General features: G+C 50.0%; 2 protein-coding genes across 8 annotated transcripts; both read right to left on the bottom strand.

The window, feature by feature from the left end:
- Positions 1-53: 53 nt before the first annotated feature.
- Positions 54-10924, bottom strand: IFI35 (interferon induced protein 35). Of its 7 annotated transcripts, XM_045888843.3 has the most exons (7): positions 10175-10924; positions 1944-2042; positions 1229-1376; positions 1032-1138; positions 750-936; positions 544-650; positions 54-333 (listed from the first exon to the last, which is right to left on the bottom strand). In XM_045888843.3, the coding sequence occupies exons 1-7, from the start codon at positions 10229-10231 to the stop codon at positions 142-144; spliced, it is 897 nt and encodes a 298-aa protein (XP_045744799.1). In that variant the 5' UTR covers positions 10232-10924; the 3' UTR covers positions 54-141. The 7 variants fall into 7 exon arrangements, with proteins under 7 accessions (XP_045744799.1, XP_045744798.1, XP_064438935.1 ...); XM_045888842.3 differs by having other exon boundaries at positions 54-650; positions 10064-10924; XM_064582865.1 differs by having other exon boundaries at positions 1032-1376.
- Positions 10925-12374: 1450 nt separating this feature from the next.
- Positions 12375-15507, bottom strand: RPL27 (ribosomal protein L27). Its single transcript, XM_045888846.3, has 5 exons — positions 15372-15507; positions 15049-15131; positions 13916-14085; positions 12561-12671; positions 12375-12473 (listed from the first exon to the last, which is right to left on the bottom strand). The coding sequence occupies exons 2-5, from the start codon at positions 15127-15129 to the stop codon at positions 12425-12427; spliced, it is 411 nt and encodes a 136-aa protein (XP_045744802.1). The 5' UTR covers positions 15130-15131; positions 15372-15507; the 3' UTR covers positions 12375-12424.
- Positions 15508-19757: the final 4250 nt, after the last annotated feature.

The raw sequence follows: 19757 nt of genomic DNA, 5'->3' as shown, positions 1-19757 counted from the left end.
GGTTAGGGTTCCTCCTGTCATGCTCAAATCAAGTTTCCTTTTACGAAATGAAATGAGAAGATCACGCCACTTTTATTGTTCTTGGGCAGCCTGGTTCGAGAGGCTTGGCAGATGGGTGCGGGCGCCGAGGAGGGCAGGCTCTTAGCCCGAGGTGGCGGTGAAGACCGCCAGGCCCCGCTGTCCGGGGGGCACGACTCTCAGGGCCTCCACCTCCCCACCTCCGCGGGAGGGCTTCTGGAAGTGGGTCTCCAGGATGTCCTGCAGCTGCGAGCCATCCAGGACATCAGGAATGTTGAGCACCAGCACTGACTGGGGCACCGGCCGGAACGCGATCTGGAAAAGGAGCCAGGGGATGGGCAAAGGCTCCTGGGAGTCAGGGACTGGGGGCAGGTGGTACCCCTGGGGGTAGGGAAGGGGCGAGGAGGCCAGAGAGGCTGGCAAGGGGGAGGGCAGAGGGGTTCGGGGACTCTGATCCTTGGGCAAGTTTCCGGCAGGCAGGCAGGCAGGCGCCCGGCCCAGCCCCCGAGTAACCTTCCCACTTACCTCGGCCTTCTGGATCTCCCCACTGAGGTAGGGGGAGACTCTCACAGGGCACTTACACTCGCCCAGTGGCACTGTGAACTGGCCAACCCGGCACAAGTACTGGGCCACTGGAGGGGGAGAGAGGGATGGACTGCTAGCGTCGCGCGCCCTGCTCTCCTGGGGCCTGAGTCCTCAATCGGCCCCAGTCTTGTGGGCGGGGCCCTCACCTGCGCCCTCAGTGAAACCCAGCACGACGCCCCCTCGCAGCAGCTCCCGAGACTCCACGTCACCACCCCCGTTCCTGGTCTTGCCAAAGAAGATCTCCAGCTTGTCCAGCAGCTCCTCCTCACCCAGCCTGAGCCCGGCAGGAAACCCACTGACCAGCACGCTGCGCCTGCTCACCTGAGTGGACACCTAGGGGCAGACAAGAAGGGGAGGCCCGGCCCCGCTGCCTGGGGCCCAAGCGCACCGCAGCCCCGGCGTGTCCCAGGACCCTGCCGCGCTGTCACCTGTATGGTGGTCACCACGGGCAGCTCCAGAGCCCGCACTTGCACCCGCAGCCGGCATTCCTCTATGTGGATCTCATGCTCCTTTTGTTGCAACACCCTCTGGGCCACTGGAGGGGGGCGCCCCGGGGTGGGGGGAGCATGGTCAGTGCCGGGAAGCCTCCCAGCCTCCCTCCCGGGGCCTCTCTCAGAGGACTCACCCTTGGGGTCATTGAAGGTGACCAGAGCAGAGCCTCCAGACAGAGGGTAGCCGATCCGCACTTTGGAGACCAACCACTTGGGCGCTTCCTGGCCCTGCTGAGTGTGTCCTCGGAACACCAGAGGGACCGCAGGTGCCTGGAATGGGACCTGGAGGTGGGGGAAGGGAGGCTGATGCAGCCTTCAAGGGTGGGAGAGGCCCCACCCCGGCCCCCAGGAGGAAAGTGTTCGATGCCGGGGACAAATACATTTATTGAAAGGAGCGGATGGGGCGCCTGGGTGGCTCAGTCGGTTAAGCGACTGCCTTCGGCTCAGGTCATGATTCTGGAGTCCCGGGATCGAGTCCCAGGATCGAGTCCCGCATCGAGTCCCGCATCGGGCTCCCTGCTCAGCGGGGAGTCTGCTCCTCCCTCTCCCGCTCCCCCCTCTTGTGCTCTCTCACTCTCAAATAAATAAATAAATAAAATCTTTAAAAAAAAAAAGAAAAAAAAAGGAGCAGATGAATGTAGGTCAAGCCTATACCGGCACTTTAGACCCAAGATCTTAGCTTGTCCTCACACAGTGCTGCAAGTTTGGTAGCTCCACTTTACAGATGAGAAAACAGGTCCAGAGAGTTCAAGTCACATACTCGAGGTCACAGAGCGAGGAAGCGGCAGCGCCAGGAGGGAAACTGACTTCTAGTTCTTCCTGCCCGGCCACACCCCTCTGCCAGCTTACCTGGTCGTAGGGTAGGGCCCTGAGCTCCCTCCGCCGCCGCTGCAGCTCCTGCAGCCTGCTCTTCAGTCCGGCCTGCTCCTCCCGGAGGGCATCGAGGGTCTATTAGAGCAGGGGGGAAATGAGCACACATCCACCTGCCCTCCCGGAGAGGGAGCCCAGGGGAAGGGGACCCTGTTGCGGACTCTCCCACAGCAGAGCTGATGCTCAGCTCCAGGACAGTCCAGCCCCTTTCCCCTGCCCCGGGCGGGTCCTGGCCTGCTCTCCTCAGGACTTGGCTGACCTCATCCCTGGGGCGCCTGGCCACTCTCTGGGGGCGCAGGAGGGGCCCTGGCAGCAGCCACAGCTGCTCTTTACAGGAGAGCTTGCTTTTAACAAACACTGAGCTCCTGCTGCAGGGTGCTGGGCCCGGACACAGGGAGACACAGGGACAAGAGGCCAGCCCTCGGGTCTGGAGGAAACGGTACCCAAGGCAGCATGTACCCTCACACGACGGACTGTGGAGGACATCGGGAGTATGGAGGAGGGACCGTCGTCCCATAGGACTTAACATCACTAGGGAGGCCTTCAGAAGGAGTGGGGGCTTAGAGTGGCAAAATGTCATACTATTAGCTAACATTTATTTTATTTTTTTAAGATTTATTTATTTATTTATTTATTTATTAGAGAGAGAGCATGAGAGGGGGGAAGGGCAGAGGGAGAAGCAGACTCCCCGCCGAGCAAGGAGCCCGATGCGGGACTTGATCCCGGGACTCCAGGATCATGACCTGAGCCGAAGGCAGTCGCGTAACCAACTGAGCCACCCAGGCGCCCTTAGCTAACATTTATTGAGCACTTACTGTGTGTCAGGCACTGTGTCAAGCTTTTGATATGGATTGTATCACTCCATTCTTGAAACAACCCTATGAGATAAACTCCCTCTTAATCTTATTTTACAGATGAGGAAACCAAAGCTCAGAGAGGTTAAGTGACTTGCCCGAAGTCATTCGGCACTATGCAGGCTGGCTCCAGACTGCTAATCTGTGCTTTCCAGTGAAGAAATCATGCCCCCCCGCCAAAAAAAGAAGTCAAGCCCAGAGTGGGGGAGCAGTTTACCCCACATCTCCCAGCTTGTCCCTTGACTGCCACTCTTTCCACTGTACTAAGCAGCCTTTCAGGCTGGGTATGATTTGGAGCAAGTCCAGAGACAGAGAGTGACAACATGGGCAAGGGAATGACACCAGGGATATGAATAAATGCACCTTTGTTTGTGGGATGGAGTAGACGTTAGCTGGCAGGGTTCACTCTGTGGTTGGGAGACCTGATAAATAAAGTCAGCTCAAAGAAGCGTGAGCTCACTTGGGAAGGCGGGACTCTGTCCTAGTCATCTCTGTATCCCCAGTGTTCAGCAGAGTCCCTGGCACAAAACGGGCATTCAGTCAATGTGTGTTGAATGAATGAATGACTGCAGTGAATGAATGACAGAATGGGAGCATATTACAGAGGGCACCGAAGACATTCAGTGTGAGTTCACTTTGTTTTTAAGCAGAGGAAAGCCAGGGCTTGACCAAATAATGCTGGTTTATGAGTAGTGAGAAAGGTACCCAGTTCTTTATATTTCTATAAATAAGGTGCTTTAAGGCCTGGTTAGATGACATCAATGAGTCCAGGAGTCACTGTAGATGATAGGGAACGCTAGGGACTCACAGACTGGAGAGAGCATGTTCCCACTAAAGTGGAAGCCTCTTCTCAGCTCCAACCAAGATTTTCTCACGTGGGAATGTGGTACCAGTATCCTATACCTTCCCATTTTTAAAAAAAGATTGTATTTTATTTATGTGAGAGAGAGAGTGAGAGCAAGCATGAGAAGGGGGAGGGGCAGAGTGGGAAGGAGAGGGAGGGGGAAAGAATCTCAAGCAGGCTCTGTGCTGAGTGTGGAGCCCAACGTGGGGCTCGATCTCATGACCCTGAGATCATGACCTGAGCCAAAATCAAGACTCGGTCGCTCAACCGAGCCACCCAGGCACCCCAACAAATACAGAGTTTTCTTTTTTTTTAAAGATTTTATTTATTTGACAGAGAGAGAGACAGTGAGAGAGGGAACACAAGCAGGGGGAGTGGGAGAGGGAGAAGCAGGCTTCCTGCAGAGCAGGGAGCCCGATGCGGGGCTCGATCCCAGGACCCTGAGATCATGACCTGAGCCGAAGGCAGACGCTTAACGACTAAGCCACCCAGGCGCCCCAAATATAGAGTTTTAAAAAGAACCATTCAAGCAGGGGAGTTCAGACCCGGTATCAGTAGGAGATGGGGAACTAGTGAAGATTTCTGATGGGGGGGGTGAGGTGCTGGGCACAGTGTTTAAGAAGCAGCATTGCAAGCCATGGCAGGATGAACCCAAGCAGCAGGGTTCATCCCACTGATGAAGGAGTGAGACTCTGAGGTTCTAATTCCCACTGACATGGCAGGAGCTGAGCTGGGCCTCTGGCAGTGGGCATGCACGGGTAAGCACATTTCATGAGGAAAGCGCCAGGACTCTGTGGATGTTTATATTAAGGAGACAGAGGGGACAAACTGGAGAGATGATGCCAAGATTGTAGACCTGGGTGTCAAGAGTTTGGTAGAAAGCCAGGGACCCAACAGGCAAGGAAATGAGCCAGTGGTTATTGGGGGCCTGCTAGGTGGTGGGCACAGTTGGACCCCATCTCCATTTAAGTATCATAAAACTGCCCCGTCTCGAGCTCCCAGCTGAAACTTCTCTCTTATAGGACCCTCTGAAGGACAACACAGGCTGATCGTAGTCACTTACATGAATTTGACTACACATACATGAAAACATGGTCTCCTAAATGCAAGCCAGTGTGCATCTGCCACTCTGCTGAAAAAAAAACAAAAATTGCAATCCTTTCCCCGTGGAGCTCATTGACAGACTGTAAATTCTAGATACTCTAGGGGTGAGTTAATGATTTAAGGTTAATTCTGACTACCTACATGCTTCTGCTTTATTTGCCAACTTTACAACCTCGCCACCCCAGAAGATAAAATCTCATGCTATCTATGTTCATCATAGGAGTATTGGAGGCAGTTCAGCCTAACAGTTAAAAGCACAAACTCTGGGACCAAACCTCTGGAGCTTACATCCAACTCCTCTTAGTCCTGCAAGACAATGAGCAAGTTACTGAACTCTGTGCCTTGGTTTCCTCATCTGTAAAATGGGCATAATAGCAATTTCCACCTACATATAATTTTGTTGGAAACAACGGTGCCTGGCACATAATGCATGCTATGTTGAATGCTTTCTATTGTATCAATCCTCATTTTATTTTTTAAAAAGATTTATTTATTTGAGGGCGCCTGGGTGGCTCAGTTGGTTAAGCGACTGCCTTCGGCTCAGGTCATGATCCTGGAGTCCCGGGATCGAGTCCCACATCGGGCTCCCTGCTCGGCGGGGAGTCTGCTTCTCCCTCTGACCCTCCTCCCTCTCCTGCTCTCTGTCTCTCATTCTCTCTCTCTCAAATAAATAAATAAAATCTTAAAAAAAAAAAAAATTTATTTGAGAGACAGGGAGAGTGTGTGAGCCGGGGGAGGGACAGGGGGAGAGGGAGAGAATCTCAAGCAGACTCTGTGCTGAGCATGGAGACCCCTGTGGGACTTGATCCCACAATCCTGAGATCATGACCTGGGCCAAAATCAAGAGTCGGATGCTTAACCAGCTAAGCCACTCAGGCACCCCTATGAATCCTCATTTTATAGCTGAGGAACCTGAAGTTTCTCAGGGTTAATTAGTGGGCCAAAGTAAGTCAAACCCAAGGCTGTTGAAGACACATGGGGTCAGGGACAGGACTTGGTGGAAAGGACTCTGGGTTGGAACAGCATGTGGTGATGGAAGAAGCCAAAAAGAAGGAAGAACACTTTGATGGACAGAGCCTTAAAAAATGTAATCTTTGGGGCACCTGGGTGGCTCAGTCGGTTAAGCAGCTGCCTTCGGCTCGGGTCATGATCCCAGGGTCCTGGGATCGAGCCCCGCATTGGGCTCCCTGCTCGGCAGAGAGCCTGCTTCTCCCTTTCCCTCTGCCTGCCGCTCTGCCTACTTGTGCTATCTCTCTGTCAAATAAATAAATTTAAAAAAAAAAAATCTTAAAAAAAAAAATGTAATCTTTGAGGATACCTAGTCAGGGGTCAGGGGAGACAAAAGGAATGGCAGAGAAAAAAAAAAAAGAAGGCCTGGCCAAAGATAAGGCGGTGCCAGGGCCTGGACTGGGGACTGTCAGAGACACAGAGGAGGAGGAGCGATGAAGCAGAGCTTCAAGGGAAGGAGGCTATAAGAAGTCCACGCGCTCATCTGCTTTCTCATTCACTCATTCAACAATTAGCTACTGAGCTTCTACCAAGTGCCAGGCACTGCTCTAGGCTCTGGAAACATAGTGGTGAACAAAACACACAAAACCTCCTTGTGGAGTTTATATTCTAGAGGACGAGCCAGACAATAAACAGAATAAATAAAATCTACAGTATGCTAGTGGGGTTAGTGTTGTGGACAAAAACCAAGCAGGGGGAGGATAGAGAATGTTGGAGTACATTTTAAATGGGGTGATCAGAGCGGGCCTTGCTGAGATGATGCTGGATCATTTACTTGAAGGAGATGCAGGAGCAAAGCCATGTGTGCATGTGGGGGAAAGTTCTATGCAGAGGACAGCAAGCGCAAAGGCCCTGAGATGGGAGTTTGTCAGGCGGATCTGAGGAATAGCAAGAAAGCCAGTGAAGCTGAGCAGAGGAATTGCGGGGACGGGGGCTGGAGAGGAAGTCACAAAGGAGGAAACGGGTTGGGACAATGCAGGGCCTTTTACACAATGAGGGGTGGGAAGCCACAGACAGGATGACTTGGCTGTTGTGTGACTAGACTGATGTGGGGAAAGGGCACAAGCAGGGAGACCTCCGAGGAGGCCATTACAGCGTCCAGGAGAGCCATGTTGGTGGCTTGGACCAGGCAGGAGTAATGGAGGTGGTGAGGGGCAGTGGAGTCTAGATTGGTTGAGGTTGCCGATGGATCAGAAATGGAGTGTGGAAGAAAGAGAGGAGTCTGGGATGACTCTAAGCTTTTTGGCCTGAGCAACTGGAGGGAATGAGAGCCATTTTCTGAGATGGGGAAGACTGTGGGTGGAAGAGATTTAGGGCAGAAAATGAAGGGTTTATTTTGAACACATTAGATACGAAGTGCCTATTTGACATGTCAGTGGAGACAGAGGGTAGCAGTTGCCTCTAGGGATCTAGTATTCAGGCAAGATGTCCAGGCCAGAAGTATACGTTTGGGGATTATTCATGTGGGGGAGGTAGAGTCACAAAACTAAGTAAGATCACAAGAAAGTCTCACAACTACATGAGAGCAACAGGGAGGGAGGTGCAGACATAGAGAGGTCCAAGGGCTGATTTCTGGGGGCACCCACCACTAAGAGGTCAGGGGAACAGAGAAGCACCAGCCAAGGAGGATGCAGAGGAGGGGGTCAGTGAACCTAGAGGGAGAACAGGAGTGTGAAGAAGGGTTTCAAGGAGGGGAAGCCAGCGTCTGTGCCAAACGCTGCTAACAGGCCAACAAAGATGAGGAATGAGAATGACCACTGAGACTGAGTGACAAAAAAACAGTCCTACTTATAAGGAAATGGCCAGAAGTTCATGTACAAAGATTATTATTGTGGCTTTATTTAAAACAGAGAAAGAGAGGGGTGCCTGGGTGGCTTGGACGGTAGAGCATGTGACTCTTGATCTCAGGGTCTGAGTTCGAGCTCCACATTGGGTGTAGAGTTTACATTAAAAACAAAACAAAACAGGGAGGCTTGGGTGGCTCAGTCAGTTAAGCGTCTGCCTTCGGCTCAGGTCATGATCCCAGGGTCCTGGGATCGAGCCCCGCATCAGGCTCCCTGCTCCACGGGAAGCCTGCTTCTGCCTCTCCCACTCCCCCTGCTTGTGTTCCCTCTCTCTCAATCTCTCTGACAAATAAATAAATAAATAAATAAAATCCTTAAAAAAAGCAAACAAAAGCAAAACAATAAAATAAAAACAAAACAACAAAACAGACAAAAAGAAATCTACATATCCAACAATAGAGGAATAGCTAGAGGCGTCTGGGTGGCTCAGTAGTTGAGCGTCTGCCTTCAGCTCAGGTCATGATCCCAGGGTCCTGGGCTCGAGCCCCACATCGGGCTCCCTGCTCAGTGGGGAGCCTGCTTCTTCCTCTGCCTGCTGTTCCCCCTGCTTGTGCTCTCTCTCTCTGTTAAATAAATAAATAAATAAATAAATAAATAAATAAATAAATAAATAATTTAAAAAATAGAGGAATAGCTAAATAAATATATCATGTAGCAATTCAAAGACATAGAAGAACATTTAACGATATGGAAAAATGCTCACAATCAGCCAAAAAAGCAAGATACAAAACTGTATAGAAAATAGGATCTCTATTCTGTTGATTTAAAAAGTTTTATTTCATAAGGATCTTTATTAACACATCAAAACGCATGGGGGTGCCTGACTGGTTCAGTCTTGGAAGAGCGTGTGAATCTTGATCTGGGGTCATGAGTTGGAGCCCCATACTGGGTGTAGAGATTACTTTAAAAAAAATATAAAATCTTAGACAAACATAAAAAGGCTAACTCTGGGAAGATAGACACCAAAATATTATTTTTTAAAAAAGATTTTGTCAGAGAGAGAGAGCATGAACAAGCAGGGAGAGTGGCAGGCAGAGGGAGAAGCAGGCTCCCCGCTGAGCAAGGAGCCCTACGAGGGACTCAATCCCAGGACCCTCAACAGACTGAGCCACCCAGGCATCCCCCAAAATGTTACTAATAGAGGTTATCTCTCAATAATGAATTTAGGGTGATTAAAAGAAAAGAGTTTCCTGAACCCACCTTTCAATATGTAAAGGCCGTTTAAGGGAGTAGTTTTGGCAGAGGTAGAAGATGGGGGTGAATCAAGATAATCTTGGGAAACTGGGGTTCTGAAAGTTTGGCAGTAACATTAATAACACATACTGTATGCTTAGTAGGTGCCAAGCAGTGTGCTAAGTTTTTATTGTGTGGATTTATGGCTTATCTGCTTTAATTTTAATTTTTTTTTAAAGATTTTATTTATTTATTTGTCAGAGACAGAGAGAGAAAGCAGGGGGAGCAGCAAGCAGATAGAGGGAGAAGCAGGCTTCCCGCGGAGCAGGGAGCCCGATGCGGGACTCAGTCTCAGGACCCTGGGATCATGACCTGAGCCGAAGGCAGATGCTTAACCAAATGAGCCACCCAGGAGTCCCTAATTTTTTTTTTTTAAGTAATCTCTACATCCAGTGTGGGGCTTGAACTCACAGCCCCAAGATCAGGAGTCACTCGGTTCCAACAACTGAGCCAGCCGGGCGCCCTGAGCCTGTATCTTTCTTACATTTGTGGGACGAATGAAAAATTCCCAAGCAAGACATTTGTGTATTTATGAGATGGGGGAGTAGCAGGGAGGGAAAGACTGAAGAAGCTGGAGAGGGGAGGAGATTCATTCATTCCACAGCTGTTTATTGAGTGCCTACTGCAGGCACAGTGCTGGCATGTCTAGGGATCAAGGGCCAACAGGCTAGACAGGGGGCCAGTCTTAGTCTAGCAGGAGTCGGGGCATTCACGGGTCAGGAAGGGGAAGACTACAGCACGCAGGGGTTAGGTAAGCTCTTGGAGGAGGAACAGGTCTTCCTGTGACCCGGAAGAGGGCCCAGCGTTCAGTTCAAATGAACTGTAAGGCGAGGAACTATCCATTTCAACTCTAGGGTGAAACATAAGGAGGGAAAGTTTGTTGGGCAAGATCTCAGGAGATAAAGGTGTGAACGAGTCTTACACTTTTTGGGTCACAGAACCCTTTAAGTATCTAGTGAGAACTGAATTCTCTCAGAAAAACGCATTCACACAAGGAATTCATGAGCTCTTGAGGTGAAGGTTACAAAACTGTCTCTGAGGCAATGGGTTAGGGGAGAGCTAATCCCAGCCGTTTGCTTCTCCCCAGAAGTTTAGCTGGTCTAAGAGACGGGCAGAGAGGCTTGGCCACCAGACCCTGAGATAACTGCAGATGCCCAGCCAAGAGGAATGCTCCTCTGCTTCTCCCCATCCCCCAACACTCTCCTCACTTACGGCATCACCATACATCACTGACATGGGCCTGGGGTCCGGTTGACAAGAGCTGAGGCTTCAGAGCTGGGCACAAAGAGACAGTGTCCCCTATAACTAAACTCTTGCTTCTACCTTCCGAGGTGTCTTTGTCCTCTCCAAGCTGGGTCTAAGATACACTTCCACTTTCATTTCAGCAAAACCCTGGCGGTTGTTTACACGCCCCAGCTGGTTTCCCCGCCCCTGGGAGGAGCCCTTCTGGCCTTGGAAGTTGACTTCGCTGACTGGAGGCCTGAGGGGAAGCCACCCACAAGTAACAGCAAACAGAATATGGGCCCCAATCAACCACTGATTCCCAGCCTATTAATCGCAGTACAAGCCCGTTGGTAGAATTTTGTCTGCTGTTAAAGATATTTCCCTGGAGGGGCACTGGGTGGCTGAGTTGTTAAGCGTCTGCCTTCGGCTCAGGTCATGATCCCAGGGTCCTGGGATCAAGTCCCGCATTAGGCTCCCTGCTCCACGGGAAGCCTGCTTCTCCCACTCCCCCTGCTTGTGTTCCCTCTCTCACTGTCAAATAAATAAAATCTTAAAAAAAAAAAAAAAATTTCCCTGGAGCCTAGAAAGACGGGCACAGGCAGACTAAGATTGAATGAGAAATGCAACCAGGATAAGGCCTCTCAAGTTCACAAAGCCATGCTCATAGCCAGCCATTTGTGGAGAGCTCTTCTGTGCCCAATACTGGATCTGCTTCACATGTGTTAACTCAGTCTTCCAAACAACCCCACAAAGTTGGTTTTGCCATTTTACAGATGAAATTCTAAACGTCTGAAGCAGGGAAGTATAGAACCTTGCTCAAAGTCATACTGATAGAAGTCAAGCATGTATTCAAACCTGGCTGGAACAGTATTTGAATTTGGGCCTTGAGGTAGAGTGGAGAGAACTTGTCAGTTTCTAGGCAGAGGGTTTAAATTTACTTCCATTTGTGACTGAGTAGGCAAGCTGCTTAGGAGTCTGTCTCAAGAGATGCCCAATACTTAAGGGTGAGGAATCAAACAAAAACACATAGGACACGGTGCACAATAGATTTGTTTTCCTAATATCCAGTCCAGGATTCTTCGAGTAATTCACAGACCTAGCCCTTCCCCGACATCCCAGGTGGATGTATGCCAAGCGCAGTGCTTGGGGAATACACCTGTTTGACTCCTACTTCCATCTAGGGACTTAGAACCAGCTCAGCCGCACAGAGTGCCTATTTCACCAGTAGAGCAGGGTCACAGGTATCCAGTGAAAAGGTAAAACGCCAGATGGGCCAAATACCTTTCCTGCAACAGTTGGTGACACAACTGTACCCAAGACCCTTGAATCACATCTTTTATTTTTTTAAAAAAGATCTGAGGGGGCACCTGGGTGGCTCAGTCATTAAGTGTCTGCCTTCGGCTCAGGTCATGGTCCCGGGGCCCTGGGATCGAGCCCCGCATCGGGCTCCCTGCTCAGCAGGGAGACTGCTTCTCCCTCTCCCCCTGCTTGTGTTCCCTCTCTCGCTGTGCCTCTGTCAAATAAATAACTAAAAATCTTAAAAAATAATAAAAATAAAAAGATTTGAGAGACAGACACAGCGAGAGAGGAAACACAAGCAAGAGTGGGAGAGGTAGAGGCAGGCTTCCCGCCTGAGCAGGGAGCCCGATGTGGGGCTCGATCCCAGGACCCCGGGATCATGACCTGAGCCGAAGGCAGATGCTTAACGACTGAGCCACCCAAATGCCCCGTGAATCACACCTTTTCTTGCAGGTCTCTGCTAGCCAGGCCACTTGAGGACCTCTTCCGATCTCACTAGGAATGGCTCTTCTGGGGCTCAGGCCTTCCTCAGCCCCCACCCGTCATCGGGAGCAGCTCTCCAGGGCGGGCCTCATCAGGGCAGTACCCATATCAGCGGGTAACTTCCCGGAAATTCTGACCTACTAAATCTCAGTGGCACTATGGCACTTTGAGGTTGGTCTGAGATCCTTAGATTGGTGGCTCTCGATCCAAAGTAGCCAGTGCCCACGGAGCGGGGCCTGTGGGTGTTCCCAATGGGGGGCAGAGTGGCCCAGGTTCTACTCTGCACCTGTGAATGTCAGGAGTACTCCTTTTTTTGGGAAACAGTTCAGATCACACCTTGCCCAACCAGGGCGTCCAAATGATGAAAGGATGCTCGGCTGAGGATGGAAGTAGTCTAAGTCTCACAAACGCATTATTTCATATATTCTCCCACAGCCTCTCGCCCATCACCCAATGTCTCATCATATGAATGTTCTTCCTTCCCAGTCTAATAATACATGCCACAGGAAGACAGGGATTTTTTTTTTTTTTTTTTGGGGTATTTTTAATGACTGAAACCAAACAAATCTAAAACCGCAGCTTCTGGAAGAACCACTTGTTCTTGCCGGTCTTGTACCTAAAGGCAAAAAAGGACACCATTGAGAAGAACAGTGAAACCAAATTCCCTTCATGGAGAATAGGGCCACCACCAAAGTCTACTTACCTCTCCTCGAACTTGACCTTGGCCTCTCGTCGGGCCTTTCGTTTAAGAGCAGGGTCTCTGAAGACATCCTTGTTCACAACAGTCTTGTCCAAGGGGATATCCACAGAGTACCTGGGAACAACGGTGGGGACGTAAGATCAGCCCACACGCTGTCAGGGCCCTTCACACAGCCCAAGGACTCCTGGGTGTGACACTGGGGTGTCAGGGTCTGTCTCCATAGGAGCAATCCACAGAAGCTGTGCCAAAGTCCCCGTAATACTCTTTGGACATTCCCCATTTAAAAGGACTCCTTTACGTGGACCCAAACCACGGAAATACTTCACATTTCATTCTCGACTTTCCACAGTGACTACTTTTCTAGCTAAGGACTGTTACTTTATTACATCTCCTTCACTATCATCATGGCGGTTGGCCAGCTTTCTGTTTGGAGCCTTTTTGTTGAGTGTTGTTCACGTGGTGCCTGGGCGGGGGCAGCCGCATTGTGGACAGTGCAGAAGCTGGGCGGCTGCTGAGGTCTCACTGCTTCCCGGCACCCGAGAAACAGCTCTGCTCTTTTAAGACACCTTTGGGAGTCAACATGCAGCGCCCAGCGGCAAACTGTAAGGCACACGCTGCTGGGTTTTGCCAGTCATCGCTCAGGACTCTCAACCACTGTATTTCTGTACAACCTATGCACCAAGATAGCGTGCATGGCGCACAACACTGTGGAAGGCCAGGAACTAAAGGGCACGGCAGCCCAGGGGAATTCGTTGGTGGGGGGTAGGCTTGCTGCCTTTATCTACCATTTTGGAAAGCCTTCAGCAACTATCCTGGAAAGTGGAAGAGTGGCAGAGAGCAGGCCAGATCCCGTGCCCGTGTTTACTCTGAATGCAAACAAATGAAACGATCTTTACCCAACACTTGGAGAATTTTCAGGTGAGGAGACAGATAAAGAGCAAGCTTGGAAGAGATTTTCCATCCTGCTTGGCCAACTCAGGGAAGTCACCACAGAAAATGGTAGAACACAGCTCCATGTTGGACCCAAGAGGCAACACAGGAAACCACCACCACTTTGTAAGTGACACACTAGAATAGCTGCAAGGTTGCCTTATTCAGCAGGGCAGAAAGGGGTGAAAAGAAAATCCCTTTCATTCCCATTCCTTTTAAAAAAAAAAATTCGAGAGAGCGAGAGAGCGCGCACGCATGCACGTGAGCACAAAGAGGGAGAGTGAGAGGTAAAAGGAGACTCCCTGCTGAGCAAGGAACCAGATGTGGGACTTGATCCCAGGACCCTGAGATCATGACCTGAGCTGAAGGCAGACACTTAACCGACTGAGCCACCCAGGAATCCTCATTGCCATTCTTAAAATGCTCACCTTGTGGGCATGAGGTGATTGTAATTATAAACTTTCACAAAAGACTTGATCTTTGACCTCTTGGCGATCTTCTTCTTGCCCATGGCAGCTGTCACTTTGCGGGGATAGCGGTCAATTCCAGCCACCAGAGCATGGCTGTAGGGACGGTCTGAGGTGCCATCATCAATGTTCTGAACGAGCAAGAATCACATGTCATTGACTGAGGGCCTACTTAGGCCCTGTGCTAGACAGATGTAGGGCATGCATAAAAGGAACACCCCCACTGCCAGGTCTGAGACCCACTATGGGAAAAACCAGGCAAGGCAGACCCTCTTGAGTGCTATGCTAGATCGCACAAAGAGTAATAGGGGAGGGTTGTAATCATTCCCACAAGAATCTGGAAAGGTTCCTGGGAGGGAAGAGATCTAAAAGGAACGATAGCAACATCGATGGAGTGCTTGCTTTGTTTCAAGCACTGGTGCTCAGCACTCTACGCCTCTTAGCTTCCCCTACGACTGCACTGCTAGTGAGGAATAGAGGCAGGACTCCAAAACTGGTGGTCTAGCTCCAGAAACCAGTCTCAGATTGAGGGGGGTCAGGGCAACAAAGGGTGTCCCGCGGCCCCACCACGGCCAGAAGCAGGTGTGTGGCCAGAGCTTAGGGAGCTCTCACCAGAGGCTACAAAACCTAGGTGAAGGGCTAGAACGTGCTAAGTGAGCATTTGGACGGGAAACGATTGCTCCTCTTTTTACAGACTCCAGGCCGCAGCGCTTAACCGTTTTCACCTCAGTGCAATTACTTAACGTCCATACACGTTAGCACTAGAAAGGAATCCCCTACGGTGACTTCGAGAACCGGACGTGACAACACCTGCACGGCGGTGCCAGACACCAAGCGAGCGCGCGATAAACGCTGGCCACTATTATTTTTTCAAACCTCCTCGCTAGAGGACGCGTTATGTGTTAGGCGCCCAATTCCACTCACATCTGTTTTTACTTTGCACCGTCCTCTCAAAAGCCCTCCCGCAATGACCCCACCCGCAAGGCTCGGCGAATGCCCCCCAAGCTAGCTCTTGAGCTCCGAGCCTGCAGGCCCTCCGAAACCGCCCAGTTCCCGAGATGCAAGGGCGCAGCAGAGGCTCGCGAGGCTGGTACCTTCACGATGACCGCTTTGCGTCCGGAGTAGCGTCCGGCCAGGACCAGCACCACCTTCCCGGGTTTCATGAACTTGCCCATCTCTGCAGAGGACGGAGAAGGGGCCGATCAGAAACGCGCAAGCCGAGGCCGTCGGCCCGGAAACCGAGGATGCGCTCCCTGCCGTCTCGGCCCAGGCCGTCCGCGGGCCCTGCTCGCAGGACAGGAGCGCTACGAAGCCGCCGGAGACCGAGCAGTGGAAAGCGCCCGGCGCTGCCCCGCAGCTAGACCCCCGGGCCGCGGATGGCGGCGGATTGGAACACCCTACCCAAGTCGCTACTCACCGACACCAGCCACTGGAGCCTACGGCAGAAAGGAAGAAAGGACACTTCCGCTAACCTTTCACCCCGGGGAGTGTTGATCTCACTTCCGGCCCCGCCCCTCAAGCTTGCCCCGCCTCTCGAAATCCGTTGTGGGCGGAAGAAGCTCTGGCGGGGAGAGCAGGCCCTGGGCGCTCATTTATTCAAATCAAACTTTATTAGTAGCTTCAGCTGTGGGCAAGAGCAAAGGAGTCCCCTTCTCCCGCATAGGTTGGAAGGGCGAGGAAGGCTGCAAAGCGCGCAGATTTTTGACTCCGCGGCTCTGCCCCATCCTTGGTTGTAGTTCCTTTCTCGGGCGCTAGGAGGGGACACAGTTCGAAATTGACGTTTATGCCTTGCAAGAGTCAGCAAAATAGGACTTCTCTTAGTGTGCACTGTTAGGCGTAAGGAGGGAGAGATGAAGATCAATCGGTCAAGGGTGCTTACCCCCAATATTTAGAGTCTAGTGATGTCACACCCATTACCGGCTAGAATAAGCAGTGACGATGGTGATAATCACTGAGCACCTACTTTGTGCTAGGCTTTTTAGGTAAGTCGACAGCCTATTTAATTCTCACAACTCTGCATCTTGGGTATCTTCTTCCCATTTAGACACGAGGAAATTGAGATTCAAAGAGGATGTTACCTATCCCAGGTTGACCTTGATCAGTAGCATAGATGAGATTCAAATCTAGGTTTGAACCTAGGTCTAGTTGGTTCTCAAACTGAGTTATTTCCCATCACTTACTGGAAGAGTGTTCTTATTTTATTATTATTAAGTAGGCTCCATGCCCAAGGTGGGACTTGAACAGAGGACCTTGAGATCAAGAGTCACATGCTCTACCTACTGAACCAGCCAGGCATACCTGGAAGAGTGTTTTTAGATGGTTCTTTAGCTGTCTTCTTTTTAAAAGATTTTATTTATTTGACAGAGAGAGACACAGCGAGAGAGAGAACACAAGCAGGGGGAGTGGGAGAGGAAGAAGCAGGCTTCCGGCTGAGCAGAAAGCCTGATGTGGGGCTTGATCCCAGGACCCTGGGATCATGACCTGAGCCGAAGGCAGACGCTTAACGACTGAGCCACCCAGGCGCCTCCTCTTTAGCTGTCTTCTGAGTTCAAGAGAAAGGAAACCATCTTACAGTTTTTGCTTATCTGAACATTGAAGAATCTACAGGATTGGCCTTGGGCAAGATGTGGGAACAATCAGGGTTTCATCAATTCTCTTAAGGCTCTCCAGGGACCAATTTTCCCTGCAGCCCTCACGACCCCATTCCAATGGTTTATCACAGTAATTATGTACTTATATTTCTTTTCAATTAAGATCTTTTGTTTTGGGGCACCTGGGTGGCTCAATCGTTAAGCTTCTGCCTTCGGCTCAGGTCATGATCCCAGGGACCTGGGATCCAGCCCCGCATCGGGCTCCCTGCTCAGCGGGAAGCCTGTTTCTCCTTCTCCCACTCCCCCTGCTTGTGTTCCCTCTCTCGCTGTGTCTCTCTCTGTCAAATAAATAAAATCTTCTTAAAAATCTTTTGTTTTAATTTGGAATATGACATTTTAGAGTTGGAAGGGACCTCAGAGATATCTACTCTGGCCTCTGAGAGGACAGTTCCAGAGCAGCAAAGTCACAAAGATGGTGAAGAAGAGTAAGTTCTCATTCCCAACCCAGTGCTCTTCCCACTACACCATGCCAACCTGCCCATTTCCACCTCTGTGCTCTGCTCCCAGCCTCATCTGCTGCTGCCTCTTTTGCTGTATCTCTCTTGGAAAATATAAACCAGATCCTCAAATCTCGTAATTGCCGTAGACTCTTCTCACAAACACTCTCCAAATCAAATTAGTACTAAATCCTGTGAATTTTTCCTTGTGTTTTAAATCTTTTCTGTCCTTTTCCACTTGCCCCCTAATCTATCCAGCCTCAGATCTTTTTCTTCTCCTCCTCAAACTTTTGTGTGGGTCAGAATTGCTTGCTATGTTTATGAAAGATGGATTTCCAACCTAGGAGATAACAATTCCAGTCTGGAGTGGAGCCATATGATCTATAGAGCTTATTTTGGGAAGCTTCCCTCAACACAACTCTTAAATTCACCATTTATGTGCTTGAAATCCTTCGTTGGCTCTCTATACCAAAGTTTGAACTCACCTCTCCTTTCCTACAGCCTAAATTCCTTCACACCCTCATATACTGCCCTCCCCATCCCCCAACTACTCAAATATCCAACCTCTTCTGAGCCCTGGGGTCTTTACTCAGGTGGTTCCATGTGTCTTTATTCTCCTCCACTGCAGCCAGGCAAAAACCTGTCCAAATCCTATCCAGAGTTCTACTGGGCAGAACCAATCTCTTCCTGCTGTGCTCCCTCAGCAATCCAATCCATATTTATCTTTATTATAGAATGTATTTGGTTTGCAGGCGCCTGGGTGGCTCAGTCGGTTGGGCGTCCGACTCTTGATTTCAGCTCAGGTCATAATCTTGGGGTTGTGAGATCAAGCCCTGCGTCAGCGTGGAGACTGTTTGGGATTCTTTCTTCCTCTCCCTCTGCTCCCCACCCCCCTAAGCTTGTGCACGCACTCTCTCTCAAATAAATAAATAAAATCTTAAAAAAAAAAAAAAAAAAGAACATATTTGGTTTGGATCAGTGGTTCTCAAAGTGTGGTCTCCAGACCAGCTGCATCAGCATAACCTGGGAACTTGTTAGGATTGCAAATTTTCAGGCCTCACCCCAGAACTACTGAATAAAAATCTCTGAGATGGGACCCAGCAATTTTTAACAAGCTACGCAAATCTCCAGTTGGTTTGGTATCTCCTTAGTTAGACTGTGTCTTCCTTGAGGACAGGGGGTATGTTTTATTGATCTCTTTCCTTAGTATCTAGCCTGGCCCAGGCAATTGGCAGGCATTCAAGAATGAATGAATGCAGAACACCTTAGGAAACTTTTTTTTTTTTTTAAGATTTTAAATAATCTCTACACCCAATGTGGGGCTTGAATTTATAACCCTGAGACCAAGAATCGCTTGGTCTACCAACTGAGCCAGCCAGGTGCCCCCATCTTAGAAATCTTTAAGAACGCTTTGCAGATCATACTTTTACAACAAAGGAGGCTGCACTTTTATGGATACATATCTATGGCTCTTTTTCATTCTGTTCTTGCATATGCTTAGACCTAGGCTGACTGTTTCCTTCTCTCCTCCCTTGTCCTGTGTGCCTCCCCCCAAGCTTTACTGTCTTAAGTAATAATGCAGATCATATCAGTGACTACCAGGTATCTAACTATGGGATGCTGGCGGGCTTGTCTCTGTCTCTACACATTGCCTTTACGTTTCATGAAGAACTTGGTAGAGCAGCGGCTGTCTGCCCATGTCCTTGTGGCCTAGTCCGTTGGCAGCATGAATTTCTGGTGGGTATGTGGGAAATACCTTCTCTTTCCCAAAGTGATGGTGGAACGAGGTGGTGGATAAAGAAGAGAGAGGAACAAAAGATCTGGAAGCAGCATGATACAATGAGATAACATGATAGAATATAAAGACCATAGGATTTGGATTCAGGCAACTTGAGTTCAAATCTCAGCTCTTCCATTACATAAACGTGGACAAGATGTTTAACTTCAGTTTACTCAGCTATAAAATTGGGAGAATATTGTCCTGCCTTACAAATAGTGAGAATTACATTAGAATGACTTATGGGGTGCCTGGGTGGCTCAGTCGGTTAAGCGTCCGACTCTTGGTTTCAGCTCGGGTCATGATCTCAGGGTCTTGAGATCGAGCCCCATGTTGGGCTCCCCGCACGTCGGGGAGTCTGCTTCTCTCCTTCTCCCTCTGCCCCTCCCCCCCACTAGCACGCGCTCTCTCTCAAATAATCTTTAAAAAAATTAGGTTGACTTAAAAATGCTTCCCATTGATGCTAAGCACAAAACCTTGATACAAATTAGTCTTTGTGAAGATTAGAAAAGGATAATACTGGGGTGATCCAGGGCTGTGCCATATAGTTATGGCAGTTATCATCCACCCTAAATGATGTCTAGACAAATGGATTTAAAAGTGCCAGCTCCAGGGGCACCTGGGTGGTTCAGTTGGTTGGGTGTCCGACTCTTGGTTTCAGCTTGGGTCGTGATCTCGGGGTTGTGAGACTACGCACCCAGTCAGACTCTGTGCTCAGCGTGGAGTCTGCTGGAGACTCTTTTTCCCTCTCCCACTGCCCCTCACCCCTGCGTGCTCTCTATTAAATAAATGAATCAATCTTTAAAAATAAAAGTGCCAGCTCCCAAAGTGGCATGTATGGGGAGGTGTGCTGTGGGAATGGGGCCGTAGGCCCGGGTGAGATGGCAGGGTAATGTCTGGGGGAAAGAAACCACCACCAAAGCTGAGCTGATCCAGGG

The sequence above is a fragment of the Mirounga angustirostris genome, unplaced genomic scaffold (assembly GCF_029215605.1).
Source record: "Mirounga angustirostris isolate CCGP_5_RB_7025 unplaced genomic scaffold, mMirAng1.0.hap1 SCAF_17, whole genome shotgun sequence".
Lineage (NCBI taxonomy): Eukaryota > Metazoa > Chordata > Mammalia > Carnivora > Phocidae > Mirounga > Mirounga angustirostris.
This window is presented reverse-complemented; position numbering and strand designations above follow the sequence as displayed.

Excerpts from the sequence above, each read along its gene's own strand:
- IFI35 (XM_064582862.1), bottom strand. The coding sequence starts at position 10,231 with ATGAAAGTGGAAGTGTATCTTAGACCCAGCTTGGAGAGGACAAAGACA. Across the intron at positions 2,043-10,174 it reads GGACAAAGACACCTCGGAAG|ACCCTCGATGCCCTCCGGGA; the intron begins GTAGAAGCAAGA and ends CTGCTCTAATAG. Across the intron at positions 651-749 it reads GGGTTTCACTGAGGGCGCAG|TGGCCCAGTACTTGTGCCGG; the intron begins GTGAGGGCCCCG and ends CTCCCCCTCCAG.
- RPL27 (XM_045888846.3), bottom strand. The coding sequence starts at position 15,129 with ATGGGCAAGTTCATGAAACCCGGGAAGGTGGTGCTGGTCCTGGCCGGA. Across the intron at positions 14,086-15,048 it reads GCAAAGCGGTCATCGTGAAG|AACATTGATGATGGCACCTC; the intron begins GTACCAGCCTCG and ends TTGCTCGTTCAG. Across the intron at positions 12,672-13,915 it reads AATCACCTCATGCCCACAAG|GTACTCTGTGGATATCCCCT; the intron begins GTGAGCATTTTA and ends CGTTGTTCCCAG.